At 37.2% G+C, this 27,848-nt stretch overlaps 1 protein-coding gene and 1 long non-coding RNA gene across 3 annotated transcripts; both read left to right on the top strand.

The window, feature by feature from the left end:
• The first annotated feature begins 139 nt into the window (after positions 1–139).
• On the top strand, positions 140–25,827 carry calcrl2 (calcitonin receptor-like 2). 2 transcript variants are annotated; one of them, XM_083521324.1, is made up of 14 exons: positions 140–157; positions 1,515–1,642; positions 12,195–12,297; positions 12,745–12,910; positions 16,286–16,393; positions 16,499–16,611; positions 17,412–17,503; positions 18,469–18,595; positions 19,625–19,778; positions 21,023–21,083; positions 21,177–21,240; positions 21,379–21,597; positions 22,180–22,221; positions 23,676–25,827. In XM_083521324.1, the coding sequence occupies exons 3-14, from the start codon at positions 12,244–12,246 to the stop codon at positions 23,943–23,945; spliced, it is 1,470 nt and encodes a 489-aa protein (XP_083377450.1). In that variant the 5' UTR covers positions 140–157; positions 1,515–1,642; positions 12,195–12,243; the 3' UTR covers positions 23,946–25,827. The 2 variants fall into 2 exon arrangements, with proteins under 2 accessions (XP_083377450.1, XP_083377449.1); XM_083521323.1 differs by lacking the exon at positions 140–157 and having other exon boundaries at positions 1,447–1,642.
• Positions 12,946–15,348, top strand: LOC310715114. Its single transcript, XR_014530237.1, has 2 exons — positions 12,946–13,800; positions 13,877–15,348. It is a non-coding gene; the product is annotated as an uncharacterized lncRNA (long non-coding RNA).
• Positions 25,828–27,848: the final 2,021 nt, after the last annotated feature.

A 27,848-nucleotide genomic window follows, 5' to 3' on the forward strand; every position in this document is an offset into this window, starting at 1 on the left:
TGAGTCATCCTGGTTGTGCAATAGAAAAGAATTCACTCTGTCTTAGGAAGATTGTGCTTTCTGGGTGGCCCTGGGCCTGTCAATCACAGCAACTCTTAACCAATCAATGTGCCTCTTTGAGCTCACCTGAATGCCGGAAACTTTCAAGCAGCAACCTGTAAGTTCATTATTGTTACACATATATATTTACTGTTGGTTGAGTCAGGATAACGTTGTCGTGTACTCGTATAAGAAAATAATCAGTGGAATGATTAGTTTTCCAGACAACCGAGTTCCAGAAATTGTTTGATTCCTCTTACACAATATCTGGCAATAGCATTGCTTTGTTTACTATATACAGTACAGGGCCTGTCAAAAGTTTGAAAACACCTAGGCTTTTTTTTTTTTTTTTTTTTTTTTGAGACACATGCATGTTCCCTTTTTATTTCTATGTAACAAACTTGGTCATATAACAGTATGAATCCTCTGAAATCCTCTAAAATCTTCTGAAATCCTCTCTTAGCATGAAGAACAACTTTATACATTTTTAGCATAACAGCTAGTTTCTCCAAACGTTCAGCTGGAATACTTTGCCAAGCCTCTTGTAAAACTTGCAGAAGTTTATCCCAGAGCAGTTCAATAGGATTTAGGTGCGGTGACTGGGCAGGCCATTCCATGATAAATAACACTCCAGCCACTGTTTCAGAGCTTGGACGTACACTTAGGCTGTCATTGTCTTGTATGGTGAATTCAGACGCAGTCCAGACGGAGTTCCATGGTGTGAGCTGAAGTATGGAATGGTAGCCATGTTGGTTCAGTTTTCATTTCACCCGGAATAAGTCCTCAAAACAATCCCATGCCAGTAAGCCTCTAGCCCCAAGTGTTTGACTGTGGGGGTGAGTCAGTGTTCTAACATCTCTCCTGTTCTCCATCTTAAAGAAGTTCTGTTATAGACCAAAATGTCACATTTGCACTCATATTGTCCACAGAACTTTATTCCAGTCATCAACTGTCTAATTCTCATGGGGGTCTTTTTGTTTGTTTGGGTTTTTAAAATTTTTTATTTTTTTTTTGTTACATAGAATCAAAAGGAACATAAATGAAAGTTGTGGAACATCAATTTTGTTCCTGTTATAACATAGAAATATTAATTTCCTCCGAGCCTCTGTTTATTCTTTTTTGACTTTTTAAGAAACAAAGAACTGACACTGAAGACTCCTTCCATAAATGCTACATAAATAATTCCATTTACAAACAGATACCACCATGAAACCACCATGAAACGATTAATGTTACCAAATAATAATTATTAAATAATAATAATAATTAATTGATTAAATAATAATTTTTCAACCAATCAGAATTGAGAATTCAGCAACAATCAGTACCAGTAATGTTTTTTTAAATTACTGGGGTGCCTTTTTGTCTTTGTCTTTGGGTTTTTTTTTTTCTATTCCTGCTCACAATCCAATATAATGCATTGTATGAAGCGTTGAAGTTGAGTGTCTGGCAACCCGGCCATTATTTCTGGCTAGCGCACGAATGTAGGGGCACATCAGCTCGCGCGCTCAAAGAGCACACTCAGCTTCATCAAGCCAAGCTTCCAGCATGCTCATGAAGATAAGATATAAGAGGAGCCACCGCTGAACATCTCGTTGTTGCGGTAAGTTTGCATGATTTGTTGTTGTTGTTGATGATGATGATGTTGCTGAAACTTCAGTGTTTTCTCCTATGCAGTGTTTGTAAGCTTATAAAGCTTCACAGGGTTGATATTGCATAGGTTGAGGGATGAGTGTGTGTGTGTGTGTGTGTGTGTGTGTGTGTGTGTGTGTGTGTGTGTGTGTGGGTGTGTTTGTCTGTGTTTGTCTGTGTGTGGGTGGGTGCATCTTCTGCATCTTTATTATGCACCTGGATACTTGATGCCCCTCTAAAGATATATTAAAAGAGACACAGGTGATATTACCCTTGATGGTGCACAGATACAAGTAAACTTTGTGACCTTTGTTTCTGTTCATTGATCATTGTGATATGAGTTATATTTTATTTTGGAAATAGATCTCATTGTAGAGCTGGAAACTCTAATCCTCGGGTTCTCAAAGTGGGATCCAAATGTACTATAATTCTGGGTTCTTTTGTCTTGGAGTGCTCACAATTACATTCTCATGCAAACACTTTTTATTAGTCTGAAGAACCTGGCAAAAACTGGACCCTGTGAAGATGCTTCGAGCCTGCAGATTGCTTCTCACAGCTCTTGTATAGTTTGAATTTCTTATTGTTAATGGCCTTTATTAGTGGTCAGATCCAAAAACTAAAATACATCCAGATCTATTAATGTTGGACTTAATTTGTTCTTTAAATGAAAAAATAAAAATCTTTTTATTCCCTGCATGCATATGCACTACTGTAATTTGTCCAATATTTTCATTATTTATTCCTGGTTTATGAAACCCTTGCCTGCTATTCTAAAAAGCTTCTAACGGCAGGTCGGTGTGTGTAAGATCCCCATTTCCTGTTCTGTGTAGTGCAATTAAACAGGGATTACAAGCCATTTGAAAATCAGGTTGAAGGAACTTGCAGGGTCTGCATTATTAGATTTGTTTCCCATTTCGTTAGGAAGTCATGGTCATGGTGGGATCTGGATAGCCTAGAGAGGTTGTGAGAGATATAAACTAAGTTAAGCTAAGTTTATAAAAATACTATAATGACTATTCTCATCAACATTGCATTTTAAGATTGGAAAGTTCCAGAAAAGAACTGTGCCCGTTTGGATGACGAGTACCCATATGTGCTATGTACACCAATGTTTTGCATTATTTGCAATTTCTCTGAAATGCAAAAGAGATATAAACCTAGTGCAAGGTTTTCGAGACTGATTGGCCCCTTGAACGTTTCCGTAGCCGGACCTGACTTGTTTCTTCATCATTCAGGACTTTGTAATGTAGATCCAGGACTGAAAAAAAATACAATTAGAAATAGAAATAAGTCGTGATTGAAGTAGTTCTGCTTGGGTTCTTCTACGTGTTCCTGCTGGATCCATGTTTTCTTCAAGATTTGAAATATAATACAATGCCACTGTTTGGTGCTGAAGCCTTCCCGTGTGCAACGTCCACCAGTTTCAAGGACGCAGTAAACCGAAATCACAGGTGCTCGCAAGGTTCTTTACCCAGTCTCTACCACAGGACATAGTTTTCCTGCCAGGCAGCTGTCTGTGATATAAATAGGATCTGTGTGCTACTTTCGGACAGCCGTGTTCACATGTTGTTTTGCTTTTTTTTTTATCTTTGCAATCTTTTTATGCATTTGAAATAAGATTATTTGTAATAAAAATGAATAGCCACAATGAAAAAAATTGGGAAATAATTCGGGATCTAATGGACAAAAAGGATTAAATCTTCTCGTGTGGCACTTGTTATGTAAAGTCACTCCAACCAGAGCTGTCACTTCTCTGATGAGCCTTTAATAGAATAATAAAACGTCTTGATTCATGGTGTGAAACGTGTATTTTTGTACAGCAACACAGAGCTGTCGAATTCTCGAATCGGCTTGGTCAGAAGCTTTAGGATGAGTATGTTGGATGCGTAATTTAATAATATACAAATAAAAAGTGGGTTGTTATTTAACCTAGAATAATAATTTATAAATAATTGTAACATCACCAACTGTAATAATATTTCTAATAGTTATTATAAGTGTAAAGAGATGCTACAGTTTAATTTAAAAAAAATGGCTCCAGTATCATTTTAGTTTAATCCTCAGGACTGAAGGATTTGCTTTTTTGGGCTTCTTGCTGACACGACTTGCTGCATTTGTACCCTACAAAAAAGGGTAAAGAGGTAAAGAGAGGGGAAAAAAAGTTTGGCATAAAAAAAAAAAAAAAAAAAGCTGTTTATATGTTGATCCCAGGAACAAAGTTGTGATCCGTATTAGTAGGAAGTGGGACCAAACACTTCGGCATGTTTTTAGAGAAAATGTCAAGGTGATTTATGGGTGGCAATAGAAACATTTTCCATGTACACTGCAAAAAAATTATAATAAAAATTAGATAAAGTCAAATAAAATCAGTGTGTACAAACTCAAATTCAATTAGAACAACTGGAAACAAAACGAGGCAAAAAAAAAGATTTTTGTCCAGTTTAACAGTTTCGTTTGTGATGTTTGGGACAAAAAAAAAAAAAAGACTCACCTCTTCTTAGCTATCCACTTTCAACACTAAAGAAGGAAATGACCCATCACAATAGTAATATATACAGGCGCTCACTGTGTGTGTCCTACGGCTGGGACGGATTTGTGAAACAAATGCCGGTGGCCAGATTTATGCTATTGTCAAAGCAGTTAGTGAAATGGTGCAAAGACTGCCAAGTGTAAATAACAAGAGGCATACACAGTTAAAGAAATAAAAGGAATAGGATAAGATCGTGTGAGATGGAGACTTGTAATTAAGACAAATAGGACTGGAGAACTTACACTATATGGAAAAAGATTGTGGACACCTGAACATCAGATCGGTGCGCTCTTCTCCTCCACACCTCTGGGATTTTGTGGAGATTTGTAGTCATTCAAGTGACAGGAAAATGTCATGCTACAGCATCCAAAGACATCCTGCGCAATAGCTGTATATAGCTCTAATCGATAATTCCAAATTTGAGGTAACAGTTTGGGTGTCAGACATGACAGACAGCTGTCTTAATATTACATATAGCATATCTATTAAAATGAATAGGTATCTACAGCAAACATCTACAGAGAGGAATGTGCAGATGAGGAGCGAACTGAAATATGAGCTGGAGAGAAATAGAAAGAAAAGTGATTGTTTGTAGATACTGTAGACACACAGGTGATAAAATTATTAGCATTTGACCATTTTATGCGTACGGTGGATATGAATGTGAAAATGTACATGTACAGAAGAATTCGCTGGTGGAAGGACTCTTACCCTGAACACTGTGTCACTGCGACACAAATTTTTATTTATTTATTCATTTTCTGTTCAACCTCAAGGATCTTGTGAGGGAACGACTTGATTTGTGACCATCCCACAAGATTAAATGTGCTACTTGAAAGAATAAGGGCATCTGTCAAATGCTGGAAAATTGGGATGTTGGAATGTTGTAGCCCAGTGGTTTAGATGTTGGACATCTGATTGGAAGATTGTGAGTTCATATCCCACCATCCCACTTGGGCTTTTGGCTTTTATGCAAGGCCCTTAACCATTAATTGCTCAGTTGTATAAATGAGATAAATGTCAGTCAATCTGCATAACAATGTCTGCCAAATGCCATAATTGTGAATGTGGCTATAAATGTATCTATCAATAGAAACAAACGAGTGAATGATCTGAGAGGAATAAAACTCCTGATGAGAAATGCCTGATATGCTGTTAGAGGGGAAGAAAAAGACTCTGCCTCACATCGTTGGTTGTTTTCCCTTTTAACAGCAAGCTCTCTGTTGTTTTTCATTACGTGTTGTTATGTAACTAAAGCTCCATCTCAATCCTACACTTCTTTCTTTTTTTTTATCTATCTACTCATTTCTGCTCGTTTTTCATCAGGCTGATGAAACGCTGCCATAATTTGCTTTTAAATTCTTCAAAAACTGATTTAGACCGAGTTTCTTTCCCGACTAAGTTCTTGAAGTGAAGAATTGATTACAGGGATAAAGCAATTTGGTGCCTTGTTTTTGTTCCTATTGTTTCTCTGTAATTCTGTGTGTGTGTGTGTGTGTGTGTGTGTGTGTGTGTGTGTGTGTGTGTGTGTGTGTGTGTGTGTGTGTGTGTGTGTGTGTGTGTTTGGAGAGACCGTGGGCTAATGAGGGAGTGACTCCTCTTTTCACAATGATGTATGATGTGGTTATAATGCTCGAGGATACAAGAAAAACCCTTGTTTTTGAATGCTTCAGCAGTTCCGTTTTAAAAAAAAAAAAGGGCACAGCTCATGTTTAATTGCTAATTTTGTGCTTTACATTGAATGATTGATTCTTGCGGGCAATATTCAGAAATTTGCATGCATTTGGACAGAGCATTTGTTTATTTCAATAATGTCTGTGGGAATGGTTGGGAAAATGGAGGAGAACATCTCTAGGAAACAAACATGGCGCCGTTCCAAAATCTCTGGGGTGTACGGTGCACTTTACACACACATAGATATATAATAATATGTTTTGGTCCTTGAATAGACAATATAATCAATATAATCAAATTATAAACAAAGTCGCATAGGCCAATGGAAAGCATTAAGCTTATACATGTGTTTTGTGTGTGTGTGTGTGTGTGTGTGTGTGTGTGTGTGTGTGTGTGTGTGTGTGTGTGTGTGTGTGTGTGTGTGTGATAAATTTGATATTAATTATAGAGTTAGAGTATACAAAATTCACAAGTTGGTGCATGGATTATGGGTAGTAACCATATTTCCCAAAGCCATGTCACATGACTTCCCACACCTGATTCATTTTCATAATACTTAGACCTTGCACTGTACAGTATATACACTTACACTTCACCACACTTGTCTTTTGTTTGTTGTTTTCTCTGTTGCTTCTCATCCTCATGCTGAGGTTACGGTTTCCTTGATGTTTTTCCAGCAGTATGTCAAATGAACTGCAGTTGCATTTGCTTCTTGCCTTTACTTCTTGTTGTTAGCTGTAAGTTTAAAGCTGGAGTGAAGATAAAAACCAGCAACGTACAGAGCTGTAATAAATAAAGAGATACAAACATTGGACAGAATGATAAATAGGTTACACACAAACGCACATATACACAAATACGACACAGGAACGACATTCAATACCAGTAACTGCATTATTGAAGGTTTCTTTTTTGTTTGTCTCATTGTAACTGCTTATTCCTATATAAATGTAAGAATTTCTCTCCATTCTCAACCAGTTGCCTTGTGAGCCTTTCTGGAAGGCCTCCCATTTATATTTGTTCTAAATTCATTCTCAACAATTTATTACATCTCTAGTGTACAATAAAATATTTTTCTTCACATCCCCCAGTTTGGAAGGAATTTGGGTCAGACCACAGGGTCAGCAGCTTTACAGCACTGCAGTAGAGCAAGCTGAATGTTAACAATGTTCAAGAGCCCTAACAGTGACATTGAGTGTTGATCTCTCAACCTTCTGAGTCGCATCCCAGAACCACAGCAGCTCAGACTAAACACGTCAGGATTTATTGTAAATGGAAGCAGACTGTGGTGGCAAACATTGGATTATTTTTCACATGTTTACATCATATGATATATTTTTGGGACGATTTGCTAGCTGTTTGCTTGTGGGTTTTGTCGAACTGGGAACTGAGTTCTGACGAGGCTCCAAGAAAAACCTAAATTCCAAACGACACACGCCAAAGAAGTCTAGAGTCTTATATAGGACTGATAATTTACTACGCATTTAGCGTGATATTTCATTCTGAGATTCAATCAAGTGAGAGCTGAAATCAACCTACACAAACAACAACAGGCTAGAGGTTTTGAGGACCAAAGGTTGAGTTAACAAGGGTTCAGTACTCCTACTCCCCTTTCTACATCATTTTAAAAATAATGTTACTGTTATCGGTACATTTATAAACTCATAAAATAAGGCTAGGACCAAGTACGTCGCTTAGAAATAGTAGTCGGTTCATGGTGCAATTTCTTTTTGCGAAACTTTAATGTAAAACTTAACCATTCTAGTCTTTACCCCATAACTCTTCCCCCATTTGTATGTACTCTTCCGTACTCTTCCCCCATTCCCCCGTGTATGTGTTTATAAGTGTTTGTGCCCTGTCAGTGTAAACTATGTGGTTTATTAAGAACCACATGACTGTCTTAACAAACTGGTGTTGTGTCTCTAATCGCTTATTTATGTGCTATCAGTGTGACCATGATTGTGTACTCATGCTAAGTGGTTTAATTCGAGCGCTTTTATTTGAAAAAACCTCTCATGTGGCCATTAAACCTACCAAAATGTCTTTCTTGTTTACTAGTTTTGGGGATATTCTAGTTTTTTTAGTATGTAATATGAAAACTATTGTACATGGACTTTGCTACATTTTATCAAAAATTGGATTTGGCACTGACATATCATCCAGGCGTACATAAAGTATGTAAGCAAGTGTGTAAAGCATTCAATTTGAGTTGCCACTGATACTACTACATGAAAATTGTATACATTTTTTACAGTCTCAATGAATAAGTTTTGCTCATTGTGCACAGAGTTTAAGATCCTGAAGCTTGTAGCCAGAAAAGTGTCCAAATGTTACATGCTAAGGCTGAGACTTCTGAGAATATGTTTGGTATGCATGGTTTTAATGGTATGTAGTGGTTAATGGTGCAAGGTTTGATGTTTTGAAGACGCCAAAAAATGATTTCGAGTCTGTAGCAAGTTTGGGCATTATCTTTAAATCAGCAGGCAGTTGAATGTATTATTCATGTTATCCTAATATGTCTGTTATGCTGGCTAGTAAGCCAGCTTCAACTCCCCTTTTGAAATCTGTGAATAATCAACACAATGACAAGGCGTTTATTCTGAGGCTCTGTTAATACAGTGTCACGGAAATGTGCGTCAGTCAGGAAGCGGACATGAAGCAACTTCTTTTAGTGAGGTCTGTCAGTCCTCGGGTGAGCTGGTGCACATCCAAGTGTACAAGACTATTTCTATCGTTAATAATGGGAAAATAAGCAAGCCCGACAGCATCATGAAGGCCATGGAGCGGCTTATCAGCACTCAGACGCACAGAGGAGTGAGTCAGTTACTTCCCCTGGAGCAGAAAAGTGGGGATCTTATGAAATCAGTTGGCACTCATCACTGAGCTTGAATCTTCCCGTATATTAACCAGGAGGATCTGATAAACTGGAATGAACAATTGAATACATACTTGCATGCACTCTTACTATCAAAACAACCCCCCTCCTTGAATCTCGAACCCCCGACCCCCACCCCCACCCATCCCAAACTCACGTTTAAGTAGTAGCGGATGCTGAGGTACTTCTTAAAGACTGTCTTTTGTATCTGTGCAACAATGGCTTATTTTTAAACCCGAACACTGCTAGACGTGCAGCCCAATAGCGTAGGAGGAAGAGAGCCCTTCTTTCCCTTCATCCTTCTTTGCATCCTTCCCGGGCTTCCGAAGCTCCTAGTTCCCCCTTGGAGTAAAAATAACCCTAGCAGGACTCCCGAGTGCTGACGCAGAGCCGAGACACCGGCACACTATGTCTATCGTGGCTCATGATAAAAAACAAAAAATTGTCTATAATGTATGCTGATTAGAGCGTTATTGTTAATCATAGCGAACAATTTTCGGAGCTCGATGCATGCCTGTTGCATGATTGGGAATGTGTGGGATGCTAATCATAATCATAACCATTTCCAATAATGGCAGGCTCCAAAGGAGTTTTTACACCAGAGCAATCTGCAGAGGGTTCACATTTTTTATATTTCGTTATAGCAGTTCTAAACATAATTGTTTCTTCTCACTGAAACTGGAGATCCTTCCAAAATGTTGAACTTGAGGAACCTTATGGCAATTTTTATTATAATGAAATCTTTTCTTTATAACCTTCTTTTGCTTGTGTAACATCCAGTTTTTGTAGAACTACCGTCAAGGGTCTAATCGACATCTTATGATTGTATTTAAGAATTCAAATGGCAGAGATCGTATTATAATTGTGATTGAAACATTCCCTAAAGCCCATCTAACTCCACCATTTCTACTCCAGCATCGTTAAAATTATAGGATTTATGGCTCCTTTAAACCTAATTTGTTGTCTGGTGTTCTACGGCTGGTCTTGCATCATTCAGCGATTTGTCTCTGCTCCCCAAAATACACACATTTCTTTCAAGTATCTCTTTATCTACAGAGTTGAAAAGCCTGCAGTTTGTTGCGTTGATGTTTCCCATGTTGTAACAAGGGGCCCTCTGCTTCCCAGTCCCCAGTGTTCTTGGCCTTTAACCTTAAATAGTGAACTGCCCATGCCGTGCCTCAAGGGATTGGCAGAGGTCATGTGATCCTGCACGGTTTCCTGTTTCCAACACGCAATGTTTCTCCGAGCATGAAACTCTCCCTTTATTCTTGTAGACAAACACTGCTCACTCAGTGTATACACAGATAATTGCTTAAAAATAACAAATATACCCGAGGAGACAGTAAATAATTTTGAAGAGATCCTTTCTGGAGAACTGATACTTAATGAAACCTATTGCACAAAAAATATTATATGGACAAAGGTTTGTGGACACTTGAGCATAAATTTGTGTGCTTTTTGTACATCCCATTCCACATTTAGTCCCCATTTGTTGTTTTAATATCCTCCATACTTCCTTGGAAGATGTTCAACTAGATGTTGGAGTGTTCTTGTGGAGATTTGTGCTCATTCAGCCACAAAAGTGTTGGTACTGATATAGGTGATGTGAGGAGGTCTGGAGTGCCTTCAAAAGCATTTCAATTCATCCCAAAGGTGTTCACTAGTGTAGAGGTTTTAGCACTATAGAAGATTTTTATCAATCGATATCTTCTTGGAGCAGGTTTGGGTCTTCTAGACCAAGTGAAAGGAATATTTAATGCTCCCACATCCAAAGACATGTTATACAATTGTGTGCCTCCAAATTTGTGGTAACAGATTGAGTAAAAACCACATATAGCTGGAAATGACAGAAGTCCCAATAATCTTGTATTCAGTATACTTTGCTAGAGACGCTACAACAGATTGCTGTGGTGTAAAAGGAACGAAGCATTCTATTGAAGAAAAGTCTAAACCTTCTAGAACTTTCCTCATAGAAGTGGCTCTGCTGAAGGTCTATTAGCTTCATTGAACAGAGCGCTCCACAATGCCGATGACCTCCTGGTCAAAACTGCCAGGACTCATCATCCGTCACATCACGGAGCTCCGATTTCTAATTCTAAAGTTGTTTTCATCTATGCTCTATACTTATTTCCTCAGGTTTTCTTTTGAAATAAAATGTGAAAGGGAGAGAAACGAGGACTCAATGTTTTTCAAGGACATGTGGTGGTTAATGCTCCTTAAAAGCTTTCCTCTCGGCACTTTATTGTGCTCCAAATGTCAGATATAATGGTGAGATTTACGTAAAAACATTTCCCCTCTATATGTGCCTACACCTTCTCCTGAATAACGGCGTTTGAGACGCAAATCTCATCTTTACACGTCACACTACATCAATTCATATTTACTGACTTTTTCTTTTTTCTCACGGTGGAGTAAGAAAATGAGTTAGTATAGTTAAGAGCAAGTATCAGTGGCAAATTAAAAATCTCTATAAATGTTTCTGTCTTTCGTCTAGAAACCAAAAGGATGATGTAATAATAATAACAATAATAGTGAGGTAGCAACAATGGCTAACAGAGGGAACAAAATACCCTTATTGCCACACTTCAAATTTTTTTTTAATTGTCGGTGGAGTAACAGAATGCGATATTTTCTTTAAAAGGTCATAGAGGTTCATAGTGTAAGATGATGTAGAATGGTTGCGGTAATATAACATTTCCCATTTACTCGAACCAGGAGATATTTTGTACAAGCCGTTGGAGTGGAAGTGGCCTGTTATAGAGCTCTGACCTCAACCCTAGTAAACACCATTTGGATGAATTGGAAGATTGACTGCACCCGAGGCCTCCTTACCTCACCTACATCATTACCAGAATTTACTAATGCTCTTGTGGCTAAATGAGCAGAAATCTACACAAGCACACTCCAAAATGTAGTGGAGCATCTTCCCAGAAGAGTGGCGGTTATTCTAAGCACTAATCGGACTAAATGTGAAATGAGATGTTCAAAAAGTACACACACACACACACACACACATATATATATATATATATATATATATATATATATATATATATATATATATATATATATATATATATAAATATTACATTGACCAGTAATTCACTAAATAGTCTTATGCCACAGTACTTAAGCGAACCTCTGGACTTTTATGATCTGCCTTTCCTACTTAAAAACCTCAAAAGGTGCAGGCTCTTTGTTGGTACCTTGAACAATGAAGGCTACATCAGGAGCCAGTGTTTTCTCTTTTATAGCTCTGGATTAGCTTTCCAAGTAGTGTTCAGGGGCTAGACACAGATTCAGTATTTTACATCGCCAACCCCCACCCGACCCCTCCTAAATATGGTTAATTATTTCCTTATTAGTGTTTCACTTTAATGTTGACTCCTTCAATATTTGGGTAAATCAGCTTGCTAATATGATGAACGTGTCTTGTTTCCACAGGGAACTGATGTGTCTTTGCGCCTCCTTTCAGTGCCTCCTGTAGTGCGTCATGGGAAATCACCAAACATTCCTACTGCTGCTCCTACGGATGCTCACCACCGAGGTGTGTGTGTGTGTGTGTGTGTGTGTGTGTGTGTGTGTGTGTGTGTGTGTGTGTGTGTGTGTGTCTGTGTTTCTGTGTGTCTGTGTGTCTGTGTGTCTTTGTGTGTCCTGAGGAATGGGCAAAAATAAGGTCACTGTATCAACTACCAAGCAAGTTACCAAGTTTTTTTTTATACTTATAGTACACAGGAATTGTATTAGTAATACAATGTTATATAATATATTTATTAATAAAACATGATAATGTCATATGTCTGTGTTCATAACACCATAACAGACCCACTGAATTAAAAGAGAGAAAGAAGGCTGTGTGACAGTGTGTGTGTGTGTGTGTGTGTGTGTGTGTGTGTGTGTGTGTGTGTGTGTGTGTGTGTGTGTGTGTGCGTATATATATGTGTGTGTGTGTGTGTGCGTACATGTGTGTCTGCATCTGTGACTTCCTTTGCAGTTGTGTCAGGCCGAAGATGTGATAGCGACGACTATGATACCAGAGAAAGAAGTGACTGATATCCCAATATCCCCCAATGTACTGAGGGTGTCAAGGGAGCAGATCCTGGCAGCTCAGTTTGAGTGTTACCTCAAAATACTGCACGACCCACCATACACAGAGCCGGGTCAGATACACAGACACGTGCACACACACCAAACACACACACACACACACACACACACACACACACACACACAGAATAGGGAAACACAGATTTTATATCTGGGCTCGAACAAAGAATTACAAGAAGATAATATCCCATTTAAAAAAAAAAAAAGAAATGTATTATTATTATTATTATCAATATTATTATCATAATCATTATCAGCAACATTATTATTTAATATTATTAATTAATTTTGTTTGTTTGTTTTTGAAAATTATATTTTTATTCTGATAGGGGTGTAACACAAAATTCACGGTTTGGTACGTACCTCGGTTTTTAAATAACAGCGCAGTTCAATTTCGGTACAGTTACTGGAAGAAATGCAAAACATAAAATTGCTTGTCGTTTTTTATAAATGCAGGTTATCATGATTAACAATTGTGAACATCAACAGTTTACATTTTAAAAGCAATTTTTAATACATAAAAATAAAATAGAATGAATCAAATAAATTCAATAAATTTTTATTATATGAATTAAATTGAGAAATCGATTAAATTGGCACAATTTACATTGAATAAATAATATTACATAAATGGAAAAATGTAATTCAATAATTTACATTTGTTAGACCCTATTTTGGTAATACAGATGTGTATATAAGTGTGTGTGTGTTTTACATTTAATATTTTATTTAAATGATAAATTAATAAATATTTTATCTAAAGATATGTTTTACGTAAGTGTTCTACTAATTTTAGCATAATTTACGAATGTATTTATTTCTTCCATCCTTCATTCGTTCACTCCCTCAATATGTGGAATCCATATCTCTAGACTGTTGCTGAAATGTTGGTGATGGCAGGAAATGGCAGCGATTTTGCACATGCGCAAAACAAAATTGTTTTGTTTGTCTTGTTTTCAAAATTGTTTACAAATGGTATTTACGTTACGGAGCGAGTAGCCACAGTGACACTGCGCTAGCTTGTCTAGCTTGTTTTTTATACCCCTGGCATTGTTGCACATGTTTTCAAGTTTATTAATAATCCAAAAAGAGCCTGCACTGAAAAGGTTTGTTACGAATACGTATATCATTACAACGATCATATGTTATTATTGATCCAGTCATGACGTGGACACTATAGTTAGTGTTAGTTCTATATACTGCTACCTCAGTAAATAAGTTCGGCTGTCTGGAACGTCGTAAGTGTGATAAATGCGAGTGGTGAACATTCCGATGTGCATTACTGGAGGGGAAGCCTGTTCACTCTCTCTCTCTCTTTCTCTCTCTCTCTCCTGAAAGAATGGAAGCAGGATTATTCAGTGTCACTTTTGCCCACTGGCTGACCATCTTTGAATTTTCTTTTGTGTTTGTGTGCGTCAGGCTTCCTTGGATTGTGTACCAGGCTCTGGTCTGAGGAAGCACATGCTCTTGGCTCTTTGTTTCTTTTTGCGCTTGTTGAGTTTTTGCTGCACCTCTTCATGAACCCCACTGTAAACACTGCGTCCATCATGTGGGCCTCTTAGATCCTCCATGTTTGCGTGTCTTTGTGGGAATACATGTTATCGCCAGGTTCTGACCATAAAGGGAATGGATTTTTTTTTTTTTTTTTTTTTATAGCTTTTCTTCAGGGAAATAGCTCAAATGATCTTGGTACATGTTTGAATTGGTTTGCTGTTCTCTTTTTTATTTTGATACTTCAACAGTTTAGGCTGGGACAGGAAAATAATAATTCAGGGTGGCACTATTAAAACAGAGAACAGAACAGAAATTGCTTAAGGGGTAGTTCTCAAAATCCATGATGGCACATTGTTTTTCCTGTCACGGCCAACGTTTTCATGACAGTCTGGCGATATGAATTGTTTTGCATTTCATGTACAGCTTCAAGAATTTCTCTTAAAAGCAGAAATTCCTGACAATTCTGCATATCGATAGAGTGAATGAATAAATAAGGAAAGGAAGGAATTCATTCATGAATAAATAAATTGAATCAATAAATAAATAACTATCTTGTGTGTTCCTTTACTGGAGACATTTGTTAAAGTGTGTTGAAATAAGAACAGTTAGGTAGAACAAATCTTTAGAAAATGAAATATTAAATACAGTCGTCCCTCGATTTATCGCGGTTCAAATCTCGCACTTTATTGCAATTTTTAATTGTTTTGGTGAATGATCCTGATTCCAGTTCATCATAAGAAATTAGTAGCATTACAAGAAACCGTAGACGCCAAAAAAAGGGCGGCGTTAAAGACTTACGTCACCCCTTTTTTCACGTCATAGGACACGTCAACCAATAAACAAGCAGAGAAAATATGCCTAGGCTACACTACAGTGCTGTACTGTACTACAGTGCTCACTATAAATGTAATTTATCTGCGAATTTACACAAAATTCAGCTCGCTATATTCTTGCAGATGAGAATTAAAGAGTGTGGGAGGATGATTTATATCTTAAACAATAATTTTTTTTTTAAAAAAGCATCTTTGGGTTGGCGTCCATTCATTGCAGAAATTTGTTTTTCCCAGTCGTTTTTGGCACGTAACTATGGTGATAAACCAGGGACGACTGTATAAACAACACACAACGCATATCTGTGTTACCCAAATGTGGTCTAACAAATGTAAACTATTTCATTCAATTTTATTATTTATTTAATACATTTAATTTGGGCCAATTTAATTGATTACTCAATTCATTCAATAAAATAATGCTATTGCATTAATTTTATTTATTTGTATACTTTTATACAACCGCTGGATTGGTGGTGGCTCCAGCGGTTAAGGCGCTGGGTTGCCGATCGGAAGGTCTGGGGTATCGCCAAGCTGCCACTCTTGGGCCCTTGAGCAAGGCCCTTAACCCTCTATGCTCTGGGGGTCCCTTACGAGGGAAATATCAAGGTCCGTGACGTCGGAGTGATGTGGGGCCGCCTTGCCGTGGGCTCACCACCTGCAGGAGGGACCGTAAGGGACGGTGCTGTGAGGATTGGGCAGCAGTCGAAGGCGGGGGCCTGGTTAGACTGCTGCGACCCGAATTACGGATAAGCGGGAGAGAATGAATATTTGTATATTTAATTTTTGGTTTAAACCAAGCAGAAATTTTACTGAAAATTGTTTAAAAAAATTTTAACCGTTGTCATGTTCAGAAAAGGTAAAAATAATCCACGACGTTTGTGTTTTCTCCCCCAACTGTAACGAAACTGATCTGAACCTTGACTTAAAACCCGAGGTACGAACTGAACCATTTATTTTGTGTACCATTACACACCTAGTATAGTATATGGTTGTATAATCAAACAGTTTGGCGATGGAGGCAAAGTAAAGTGTGTAGATCAACAAGTTCTGAAGCATAAAAAGGTGTAAAACTAACATTCTACCTCACTACTGCCCCCTTAGGGCCATACTGTAACCGCACATGGGATGGCTGGCTGTGCTGGGGAGACTCGGATCCAGGAACCGCCATGCAGTACTGCCCTACTTATTTCCATGACTTCGACCCAGCAGGTGGGCCTTCATCCTGCAGTTTCAAGAAATGTGTGTTCAGTTTCTGTCAGAATTGTCTGACAGCATGTTTACGTGACTTTCCTGATCCGATCTTTGTTCTCCCAGAGAAAGTAACCAAAGTGTGTAACCCGGATGGACAGTGGTTCCGACATCCAGAGAGCAACCGACTGTGGTCCAACTACACCCTGTGCACTGCCTTCACAAAAGAAAAAGTCACGGTTGGAGCTTTTCTTTTTTGAGAAGTGGTTGTGTGATCTGGCCTGGTCAGAATGTTGTATTTTACAATAGATTATGCCTCCTATAACAATTGCCAGTTAATAACTGCTATCTATTAAAGAACAACACATTGTGCTTTTTATCAATTTATCGTTTGTTACACTTCCTTTTCACATAGTTACATTAATGTGAAACCATGGTAACTATAGACATTTTATTGTCTTAGAGCAATACCATTAATATCTTTTAAATAATTGGAACCACTGTTAGATGTGCTGAGAGCTAAAATACTTTCTGACCAATCAGATTCGTGTATACTGCAGGGATACATTAATATAACGCGAGTGAATTATAAAAGTGTCTCTATGAACAACGTTTGGGTTAAAACTAATTATCCGACCCTTTAAAAGTGTTGAATTGAATCCACTCGCTATATTTTTCCTCCAGATTCTGTTTTCGTGCCACAGGGATGCAACAAAGCGCAGATTGCTTTTCCGCAGTGCCCGTGTCAATCCCCGCTAATCAGTTTTTCTCCACTCAGTAATCATATTACCTGCCTTGACAGCTCTGTTCCCACGCGGCTGTAATCCATACCCGCCGCAAACAAGAAGAATTTGCTTTTCATCTTCCTATTGAAATTCTTCGAAACATCCCACACAGCAATGAGCTACTAATGAAAATCGAAGTCAATTATGAAGGCTGTGGCAGGAATCACAAATGCCACATGGTTCAGAAAGATGGATGCGAATGCAGAGAAAGCAGTAAACGAGCGCATTATTTCTTTCTGATCCACTCTTCACAGGTCGCGTTCACCATGTATTATCTGGCATTGCTGGGTCACACCCTATCTGTGGTCTCCCTGCTTATATCCATTTTCATCTTCTCATATTTCAAGTGAGTAAAGAGCATCACGCAAATAGATTTCACACGAATGCCAGAAATATAATCATACACACATTAAGGATCTAAAGCTAAGACAGAGATGCTAGCACTGATTTAATGTAAAAAAAAGAATATTTTGTTTTTATATAGCCTGCAGTTGTATGTTCTAACAGGGTTCATTTGTAGTCTTTGCACAGAGTCAGATCTTCTGATTAGGAATTTACTGTTATACCACCAGCACAGCAACTGATATTAAGTGTCCAATCGTATTAAATAAATTTACGCTACAATACTAACAGCATTGTTTGCATCTACAAAGAAAGAAATGAATACAAAATATGCAAGCCATCTCATATTGTAAATCATGAATTTACTCATATAAACTCATAATCACGTGATTTTGAGTTGGGTAATAATGTAGACGAAGTGAGGAGTAACAGGATGCAAACAGCTTTCCAGTTCATTCCAGAGGTGTTCTGTAGGGTTAAGGTCAGAGCTCTATTGCATGAGATCTCCCACTCCAACCAATCTGAAACATATCTTCACAGAGCTGGATTTGTGTACAAGGGCATTGTCATGCTGTCTTTTAGCTCAAAAGTAAAGGGGTAAATTCATCCTAGCACATCCAAGGACTTCCTATACAATTGTGTGCCTCCAACTTTGTGGTAATAGTTTGGTGAAGATCCACATATGACTGGAAAAGTCAGGGGTGCCAATACTTTTTTTCATTAAAATCTTTTTATATAAAAAATTGTATAATATTTTTAGTCACATCTGTATTCAAAATGTCTCTTCGTCTACCAAAATGACTCATCGTAAATGCGAAGTTTAAAATGATGTCATTACTGTATAGAAAACTACATTAGGCTGTGTGTGTGTGTGTGTGTGTGTGTGTGTGTGTGTGTGTGTGTGTGTGTGTGTGTGTGTGTGTGTGTGTGTGTGTGTGTGTGTGTGTGTGTATTTGCATGTGTGTGCAGGTGTCTGAGCTGCCAAAGGATCTCTCTCCATAAGAACATGTTTCTGTCCTTCATCTTCAACTCCATATTAATGTTTATCTGGTTACCAATGATCTTCCACGATGAACAGTTGGCTGCCACCAACCAAGTGAGTTTCTCGATCTGTGGAGATATCACTAAACATAGATGACGTGTCTGGATCAAAACATTACACCTGGAATCTCTTCACCGTATTGGTGTGTGATATTGACAAAAAAAAAGCTATCTATATATTGTTTTGGTTTTTTTTATTTTATCGATGCAAATGAAATCAGAGGAAATAGAAGCTGCATGTGAAGAGGCATTTCGATGTATTTAGACACTTCCATTAATGCAGCTCAGAGGGACATGCAAGGATTTAACCTGCGGTTATATTGCATAAATAATGTTTTGATATTTGAAACATAAAACACTGAATAATGATAATTCAAGATTATTAAAATACATGAGAAGATACTATATATGTGAGATGAAAACCGCCAGTACGTCGGTGTTGATGAGTGAGTCATTGTGATTGAATGAATCACCGTTGAAATGATTCGGTGCAAACGACTCACTGACTCACTATTGCTCGGAAATGCAAACGTTGCTGTGGCTTTGATTGGAATTGTTTTTACTTCTCAAATAGAGCAAAAACAGGCAATGCAGTGTCTAAAACTCAAGTCTCTCAAGTCTTTTACTTGTTTACTGAACTGTTATATAAAATCAGAATCATATTTGTAATTCTGCTGATTTGGCATTTTTCATGGGATATTGATTAACTGTATGAAATTAGATAAACGCACACATTTTCTGTCCCCATTTAAAAAAAAATTCATTCTACATGAAATTTAATAGACCAAAATATTTAATTAGACTCCAAATGTGCACGAGTCTAACCTACTAGACTTCATCACGTAACTTACACGTGCACTCTGTAGGTGTGTTTTTTGGGGGGGATTTTGCGATACTCTTGATAGTGTCAAATCGCACATCGTTAAAATGACAATTATGATATTATCATAGACTATATATATATATATTTATATATATCGTACACCCCTACTTCACGGTATGATCCACAAAACTTGTCTTTACATTTGTATATTATAATATTGTCATATTTCAGTGTAATGTGTATGTGTGTGTTCTTTATCAGATCGGCTGTAAGATCTTGGCGAGCCTGATGCATTACACAGCATGCTCAACGTACTTCTGGATGCTGTGTGAGGGAATCTACCTGCACACGCTTATCATCGTGGCTGTGTTTGTGGGAGAACAGCAACTGGGCTGGTACTACCTGCTGGGCTGGGGTAGGAAGTCGATTTCAATTGATTTCATTGAGTCTGAGTCACTATTTTAATTCTGTGTATGGCATAATTTCTATGTCTGTTCGGGTTATAAATACGATCTGACTGGTTCATTAGATTGTGGAGGTGAACGGTCAGATGTGAAATGAATTTAGTCTGATTCATTTGAGTCTTAATCATTTAAATGGGGTTTAATTTGATTGCTATTATTGTAAATTCATAATGAGTCTATACACTTTGACGGTTCCTTTTACTTAGCTTGGTGAAGTAAAGCGTCATATTCCATTAATTATCTTTATTATTAGTTCTTATTGGCTCTGTAATGAAGTACCGTTTCGGTTTTAATGACTTCCTTTTTAATTTACTTTTTGATTAATGAGTCTGGTGTGGTATTATATCTGATTCACTTTTATCGGATTTCAGGCCAATTTCACTTCGATCTCTTTTACTTTAATGTTGAGTCCATTTGATAATGGCTTAAACTGGAAAAAAAAGTTGCTTTATACTTCTCACAGCAAAGTGAAAGTCTTTCTTCGCATATCCCAGTAAGCTGGAGTCTAAATACAGAGTCAGCCATGATACAGCACTCCTGGAGCACTGAGGTTTAAGGGTGTTGCTTAGGGACCCCAAGAATGGCAGCTTGGCAAGACTGGGGCTTGAACCCCAACTTTTCCAAACAGTAACCCAGAGCCTTAACCAATGAGCTACAATTTATTCAATTTATTTACATTATAATTGATTAGCTATACTTTGGAATGCCGTATACTACAGAATCGTTCATAACAATTCAGTTTCTGATCACTTGGTGGGTTTTAGTTAGATTTTTTTTATTATTCACTTGAACCTCATTTTTTGTATAGCGGTCTCGTTTGATCTTTACTGAATCGCTATTGGTTTTTAACAATCACTAGATAGCTTTTGTTCCTATTTTACTCAGTCGTCCTGCGGAGATTCGACGTCATATTTGGTTCATTCATTCGATTTCATTCGTGATTTCATTCCGTCGGGTTGCATTCACTTTGACGTTTTCATTCTGATTGCGGTTTGATTAGGAGATTGATTAGTGGAAGGTGAATCTGATCAGTCAGAAAGCGCTCGGATATGAACTTTATCAAGATTTTATTGCCTTTTTTAAATGAAAATATTACCATTTTCACACCCCATCTGACTCGCTCACGTTACTTGCTCATATAGATTTTTTTTAATATATTTATAATATTAATACATTTATTTTCTCTTTTTTTCAGTATTTCCAATCATTCCGGCTGTCATTCATGCTGTGGCTCGTCTCAACTTCCACGACGACAAGTAATTTATCTGTGCTTGTTTTTTAGCTTGTATTTATTTGCTTTTAAAGAAATCGTGTTTACGAGGTCTGCTGATGTTCATGATGTTTCTCAGTTGCTGGATATACAACTCCAACCTGCTCTACATCGTCCACGGGCCAATCCATGTGGCCCTGGTGGTGAGTTCTCACAGCCGTCTGCTGCTGCTTTGCTGCTTTACCGATACGCATGGCATGCCTAAAACTTAACAATGAATCTTTTATCAGCATTGGTGTATTAATTGCGCCCTGTTCCCCCTGAATGTTGTCTCCGCCCAGGTGAACCTTTTCTTCCTGTTGAACATAGTGCGTGTTCTGATCACAAAGCTAAAAGTGACCCACAAGTGCGAGTCCAACGCCTACATGAAAGCCGTGCGCGCCACCCTAATTCTGGTGCCCCTGATGGGTGCTCACTTCATCCTGGTGCCCCTGCAGCCTCAGGAGAGGCTGCCCTTGGCTGTGTATGAGTTCTTCATGAACATCTTCATGCATTTTCAGGTGTGTTCTGATCTATAGAACTATAAAAAGCTGAAAAAACTCCACCAAATATGTACATACTATACATATGTGAGGGTAGTGCCATCTGTGACCATAAAGCTGTGTGCTTTTTGAGCATCCTATTCCACATTTATTCCACATATTATCCTCCACACTTCAAATTTCCATCAGGAAATGTCAATTCTATGTTTTAACAAGTCAATAAATTAAAAGATGATTAATAATGGAATGAAACCTACTGTTCTGACATCCTCTAAAAGAATTTAGTGATTAGCAACATTTTCTCACTGGATCATATTTGCCCGAAATAATGAAAAGGCAGAAGCATAATATCTAAATCTCAGCTAATCAGTGTTTCCGAACTCAATTTCCTCCTCACATAATGTCTTCTAATTGATTTTTTATTTAACTTGGATTCATGTCTTCACAGTCCAGCATTTGTTTTTGCTGGTCGCAAAATTACGACATTATTAAAACAAATCGTTAAGACCAGATTACTGTCGAATGACTGTAATAATAAAAAAACCAACCTAAAACAGCTACGCATTCTTGACTGGCGACCCTCTTTTTCTCTTTCAACAGGGCTTCCTGGTGGCCATCATCTTGTGTTTTGCAAATGGAGAGGTACGAACAGATGAATTGATGAAAACATCAAGCCTTCATATAGTGTTGACACACGCTGCGATGATTTTTAAATAGAATGCTCAGGTATCATTAGCTCGCTAATTACAAGTGGAAGGTTTTTTTTTTTTTTTTTACTGATGGAAGAGACCCAGCTTTCAATTTCTTAAAGACAAGCTCTGTTGTAGCAGAGTGTTTTAAATAGTTCATAGTACTCAAATTAATAAAAAATAAAAAAAATTACCACAAAAACTCGATTAGCTAACTTAGCTAAATTAGCTAATTAACAAATAAACAATTTATATAGCTAGCTAATGTTACACATACATTCTATTTGAAATCACTTTTTTTTTTAAAAAGTGCTTGAAGTAAATAATAAATAAACAAAGGAAGAACTACATAATACTGCTAGTGGCTACATAGCAAATTAGCTAGCTATGGAACCACTACTATAAAGTAGTTCCTTCATTTTAGTTTTTTTTTTTTACACCCCAGGGAGACCAAACTTTGCTTTATTATATTTATTCAAGCTGCTTTAAGATTGTGGCTTATCACTTCAACAACATCAACAAACTGTATTCCAGTCTTTAGCCAAGAAAGCAGAAAAGCTTCACACTAGCAAGGGGTCAGAATTAATAAATGCTATGGCTGAACCACAGACATTCTCAGCGCTGTCATGAGCTCGCATAAGATCATGCAGAAGTTGGAATACTATCACAACATGCACAGTACGTCAATCAGACCACAAATCAGGAGATGGATCTAATATTGTCTTTGCTCTTGTTGGTAGTTGCTGCTCAATAGTAATTGGTCGTTCATGAGTGAGTCTTGACATTATTGTTACAATAATTATGGAAATCATGTGACAAAAGAACTAGCGACACAGACCGGAAAATATTAGAGATGGAGCTACTGAATCTGTTCATCATAATTTGTCCTTGGCTGCATTGTCTTCTTTTTATTATTGTAACTATAGTCAAGGTTTGTGAATGTAGACGTAATGGGGATCTGCTTATTAAAAATGGGGAAAAAAAAAATTCATTTCTGATCAAAAGAACAAAATTAACTGAATGACTCAAAAAAAGATTTGTTTATTCTGGTGAACGAGATTCAAAGGGCCAAGTCACTAAAATCATCCGATTTTCCCATTACTACTATGCAAAGTGACTCCGTACTACACTAGACAAACCAACATTCAACATCCAGTTATCAGTAAATACAGTTGCCTTGTAGCTGTGTGTATGAATGGAGTTTTGTGTTACACCTGCATTAACTTCAGAATTAGAAATGGTAGAAAATCTTAGAAATATTGTGACTATTGGATTATTGACTATGTGATTTCCACTTTAATCAAACACTTGTCACATAACCTACAGTTAAGTTATAACAGACTTTAAACCCTTTCTTGGAGTTACTACTAACCGCATCTAAATCTTTTACAACATCTCCGCCTCCAGGTGCACTCAGCTATAAGACGTAAGCTCGCCCAGTACCGTATCCAATGCCGGCAACGCCTGGTGACGACCGACTCTCATTCTCACAACTACAACACCTCGTCGTTCGTCGAGACCAGCCGAGGGACCATAAGCCTGGAGCATGCATCGCCCCACGTGGACGATGACAAAACAAACACAGCCATGTATGTCCTCAACGGCCAGAGCAATGGCAGGCACAGGTTCAGCGTAGATGATCACAAACTCGAAGTCCTGGAGTCATCAAAAATCTGACGCGCAAATGAAGACTATTTTTTAGACAGCTTTAAAGAAATGTCACCCTGAATGTGAAGTGATTTCCTTCACTTAGTTAGTATGTCATTTAAATTATACTAACTGGTCCAAATATTTCATTTTTTACATTAATCTGTTACAACACTGTAAAAAACACTGCCCTTTCGGCAGAAGGTCACAAGTTTGAAGTTGAGTTTGAAGTTTGAAAGAACTCTGGGAAAGATTGTCTCATTTTTCTTCACATCTGTCATTTGATGTGACTCTACCCAATAAGAGGCATTTAGAATCTTTATTTAGGTATTTAGAATCCTCCTGAACATGCCAAGATCCAAGTCAGGAGCACAAAAATGTTTATAAAAAAAGATAGACAAATAAGGAGCTTTATTATAGGATAGCTTAAATGCGGATAAATGTCATTTCAGTAACTATGGGCCCTACTCTAATCCTGGCAAATCCTTGGTAAATATGAGCAAAGAAATCAGTGAAAATGTTTCTTTTTTTTTTTCAAAACAAAAAATTTTTTAAAAACTTTTTATTGCAAAAAACAATTATTGGTGCCCTTAGGAAATCATTTAAAAGCAATATATTTGAATTGATATTTGAATTTTCTTAGGACACTTTGGTGATTAGGAACCTAAAATTGTTCAACCATGACGTCCTATTTACAGGGGAATAAATATGAGGTAACACAGGCCAAATTCACTTAGTCATTCATCAATGAGTATGACCAAGAAATATAGCTGTGATGTGTGTGGAAAAAGTTGTTTAGCATCACAGAATAGGAAGCAGCTAAAAGTAAATAGCAAAAGCATTCAAAATGCCCATCTGCTGCACTACAAACATTGTCTGAAATGGTTTACCGTAGTCTGATTAATTACAAGATTCAAAATATTAGTAAGCAGAGACAGAGAAAAAAACAACAGACATTTACTGCTGAAACGCCCTCAAGTTGCAGAAATCAGCCATCAATTAAAAACTAGCTAGCTACATAACAAAGTTAGTTTTTTATATACATGAGCTCAAAAGACTGAAGCTTTGCTAAATCAAGAATGTGAACAAGTAGACAGTATTCTGGCCATTTCTTTTAAAATCGAAGAGATTCAATGCTAGCATAACCTGCACATTCATATTGCAGGAAAAACATGGAGAGCTGCAATGCTAGCTAACCACAAATGCTGTGTGTTATGAAGACAGAAGCCTAAAGTTTGGGCAGATAACTTTTTAGAACATGATGTGCTAAGTTAAGCACTCAAAATATCTACCTAGCTCAAAATACTTTTTTATTTTAGCTTAGTTGCTTAACATAGGACTTAGGATTTTGAAGAATAACTTTTGAAGACTTGTACCCAGTTTGGATTCAATGTAGTTGGGTATTTTGAAGCAGTACACAGTACATGTGGTTTATGCATCTGTGTGTGCAGAAGGTGAATTCTCCTGTATAAATATATCAGGGCAAAAAGCAGAATTCCAGCAGGTCACCCCATAAATTTGTTTAAACTTACTGATTTTTAATAATCTTGTCTGCAGGACCAAGTCACGTTGTCCGGATTATTTTATCAGAGCACTGCGAATTTGAAAATATGTAATTATTTCTTAAATATGTGTACAAACATTTGTAAATAGGCGTTCTGTGTGTTTTTCACCCACAACCTTCTCGCATTCTTGGCGAAGACGTTGTTCTCCCTTTCCTTGCTTTGCACCTAGATTATAGTAAGGTGTGAAAAGATGTGTTTATATGCTTGTATGTGTCTCTTGTCAACCTGAAACATTCCAGTGAAATTTCCAGGTTGTGTAAAGAACTGTCATTTGTCACTTCTCGATCTGTTTATAACAGATGCTATTGTTATGAAGAGCACAAAAAAATAAATGTTATTGCACTGGACCTCCATTTTCTGCCATACACTCTCTCTTACCTGAATCGATCCACCTCTTAATACCATCATTATGATGCCACAGCTATAGAAACCATATATATTATAGAGAAACACAGTCTAACAGAGCACCGGATCACAGACGGGAATCTCATTCAGTGAGAATAAATGCCATTAATAACGCAAGAAACTCATTGAACACAAGTGAGCACATCTCCTTTCACTGTAGCCACAACTGCACCACCCGCATACATCATCACTAGCAGAAGCATCGATATTTACCTCATGAAATGGCCCTGAATGTTTCTGTTCATCTTTGTGCATTTTTATCAATGCATTACGGTTTTAAAATGAAGGCAATTCTACAGGAAAGAAAACGCAAAAGTATAAACGGTTCATATTTTGTCCAGCTTTTCATGAAGCGTCCAGCTCGTAAACGTCCTTGTAAGTGTATCTGCGACCAAATAAATTCCTCCTTAGTCAGCCAATGTGTAATAAAAAAAACAGCTATTAAATCCGCACAAATATATCAGAGCTTGTGCAGTTTGCGTCAGATGAGATTTATGAGCTCTGATAAAAAAGTTTAAAATGTAAGTCTGAGTTGAGGCCAGCAGAGAAGGCCTTATTTACGACCAGGTACAACTTTATAGCTATCGATCAGGCTTACCATTATGACCACCTGCCTAATATTGTATTGGCCCCCTTTTGCTGCCAAAACACTCCTGACCTATTAAGAATTGTCAATAATTTCTGCAGCAATTTGGGATACAGGAGCTCATCTGTTGCATCAATGAGCCTCTGTTCCTTCACTGGACCACTTTTAATAGATACTGACCACTGCAGACCAGGAACATCCCACAAGAGTTGCAGTTTTGGAGATGCTCTGACCCAGACGTCTAGATATCACAATTTGTCAAACGCAATCAAATCCTGTTGCTTGTCCATTTTTACTGCTTCTAACACATTAACTTTGAGGACAAAATTTATTTACTTACTGCTTATAATGTAATAATGTTATAATGTTATGTCTCGTCGGTGTGTGTGTGTGTGTGTGTGTGTGTGTGTGTGTGTGTGTGTGTGTGTGTGTGTGTGTGTGTGTGTGTGTGTGTGTAATTTAATTTTTTTACTAGTACGTAGACACTCTTTAAGCACTAATAATGTAATAACAGATTTTATTTCCTGACTTGTCCAATAAAATTTGCCATTTTGTAAAATAACTATTTGCGTTAGATTATGATAAAGTTTGATTTTTCCCCTGGATCACTTAAAAATCCAATTTCCCATCTCATCACGGTTACACAACTAAACTCACTTGCATCAGTTTATGTGTCCTGTACAGTAAGTGTGATTTAGTAGAGGAAATGACCATATCAGATCGTATCATACTCAGACACATTCATTTGGAAAAGAGGTGCCATTGATTGTTGCTTTGGCACAAAAACTATGATGTCGTGTTTCAGTTCCTTTCCTGTTTTGTCTGGATTGTTCCACATCCCCAGTGTCTGTGCTGCTACAGAGCCCAATTCACCCTTCACAGGGAGGAGGTCGTGTTCTACAAAGGAGGTCTTTTCTAAGAAAAACTCATAACTTGGGGTGAAAAAAGAAGTAAATAACTACAATAAAAAAAATTATATTATATAAAAAAATAGGGTTATTTTTATACATAACATAATTAATTATTATAATATAATTTACATTTATGTAAAAAAGATTTTAACCTAGACTTGGATAAGATTTGTCATGTATGTCACATTGCTCTAAAAAGCATAAACATATGAATAAATATAATAATAATAATAATAATAATAATAATAATAGTTATAATAGTAATAATAATAATATTATTATTATTATTATTATTAATCACACTAGAAGCAGTTACTCGAGTGCCTCTAGTGGTAAAGCGTGGAAATACAACTGAATATGAATCCTTTCTTACAATAATAATAATAATAATAATAATAATTATAATAATAAAAATAATAATAAATAGTAATATTGTATACGTAATTGCTGGATCCAGACTTTATCC

The sequence above is a fragment of the Silurus aristotelis genome, assembly GCF_946808225.1.
Source record: "Silurus aristotelis genome assembly, chromosome: 19".
Lineage (NCBI taxonomy): Eukaryota > Metazoa > Chordata > Actinopteri > Siluriformes > Siluridae > Silurus > Silurus aristotelis.

Excerpts from the sequence above, each read along its gene's own strand:
- calcrl2 (XM_083521324.1), top strand. The coding sequence starts at position 12,244 with ATGGGAAATCACCAAACATTCCTACTGCTGCTCCTACGGATGCTCACC. Across the intron at positions 12,298-12,744 it reads TACGGATGCTCACCACCGAG|TTGTGTCAGGCCGAAGATGT; the intron begins GTGTGTGTGTGT and ends CTTCCTTTGCAG. Across the intron at positions 21,598-22,179 it reads ACATCTTCATGCATTTTCAG|GGCTTCCTGGTGGCCATCAT; the intron begins GTGTGTTCTGAT and ends CTCTTTCAACAG.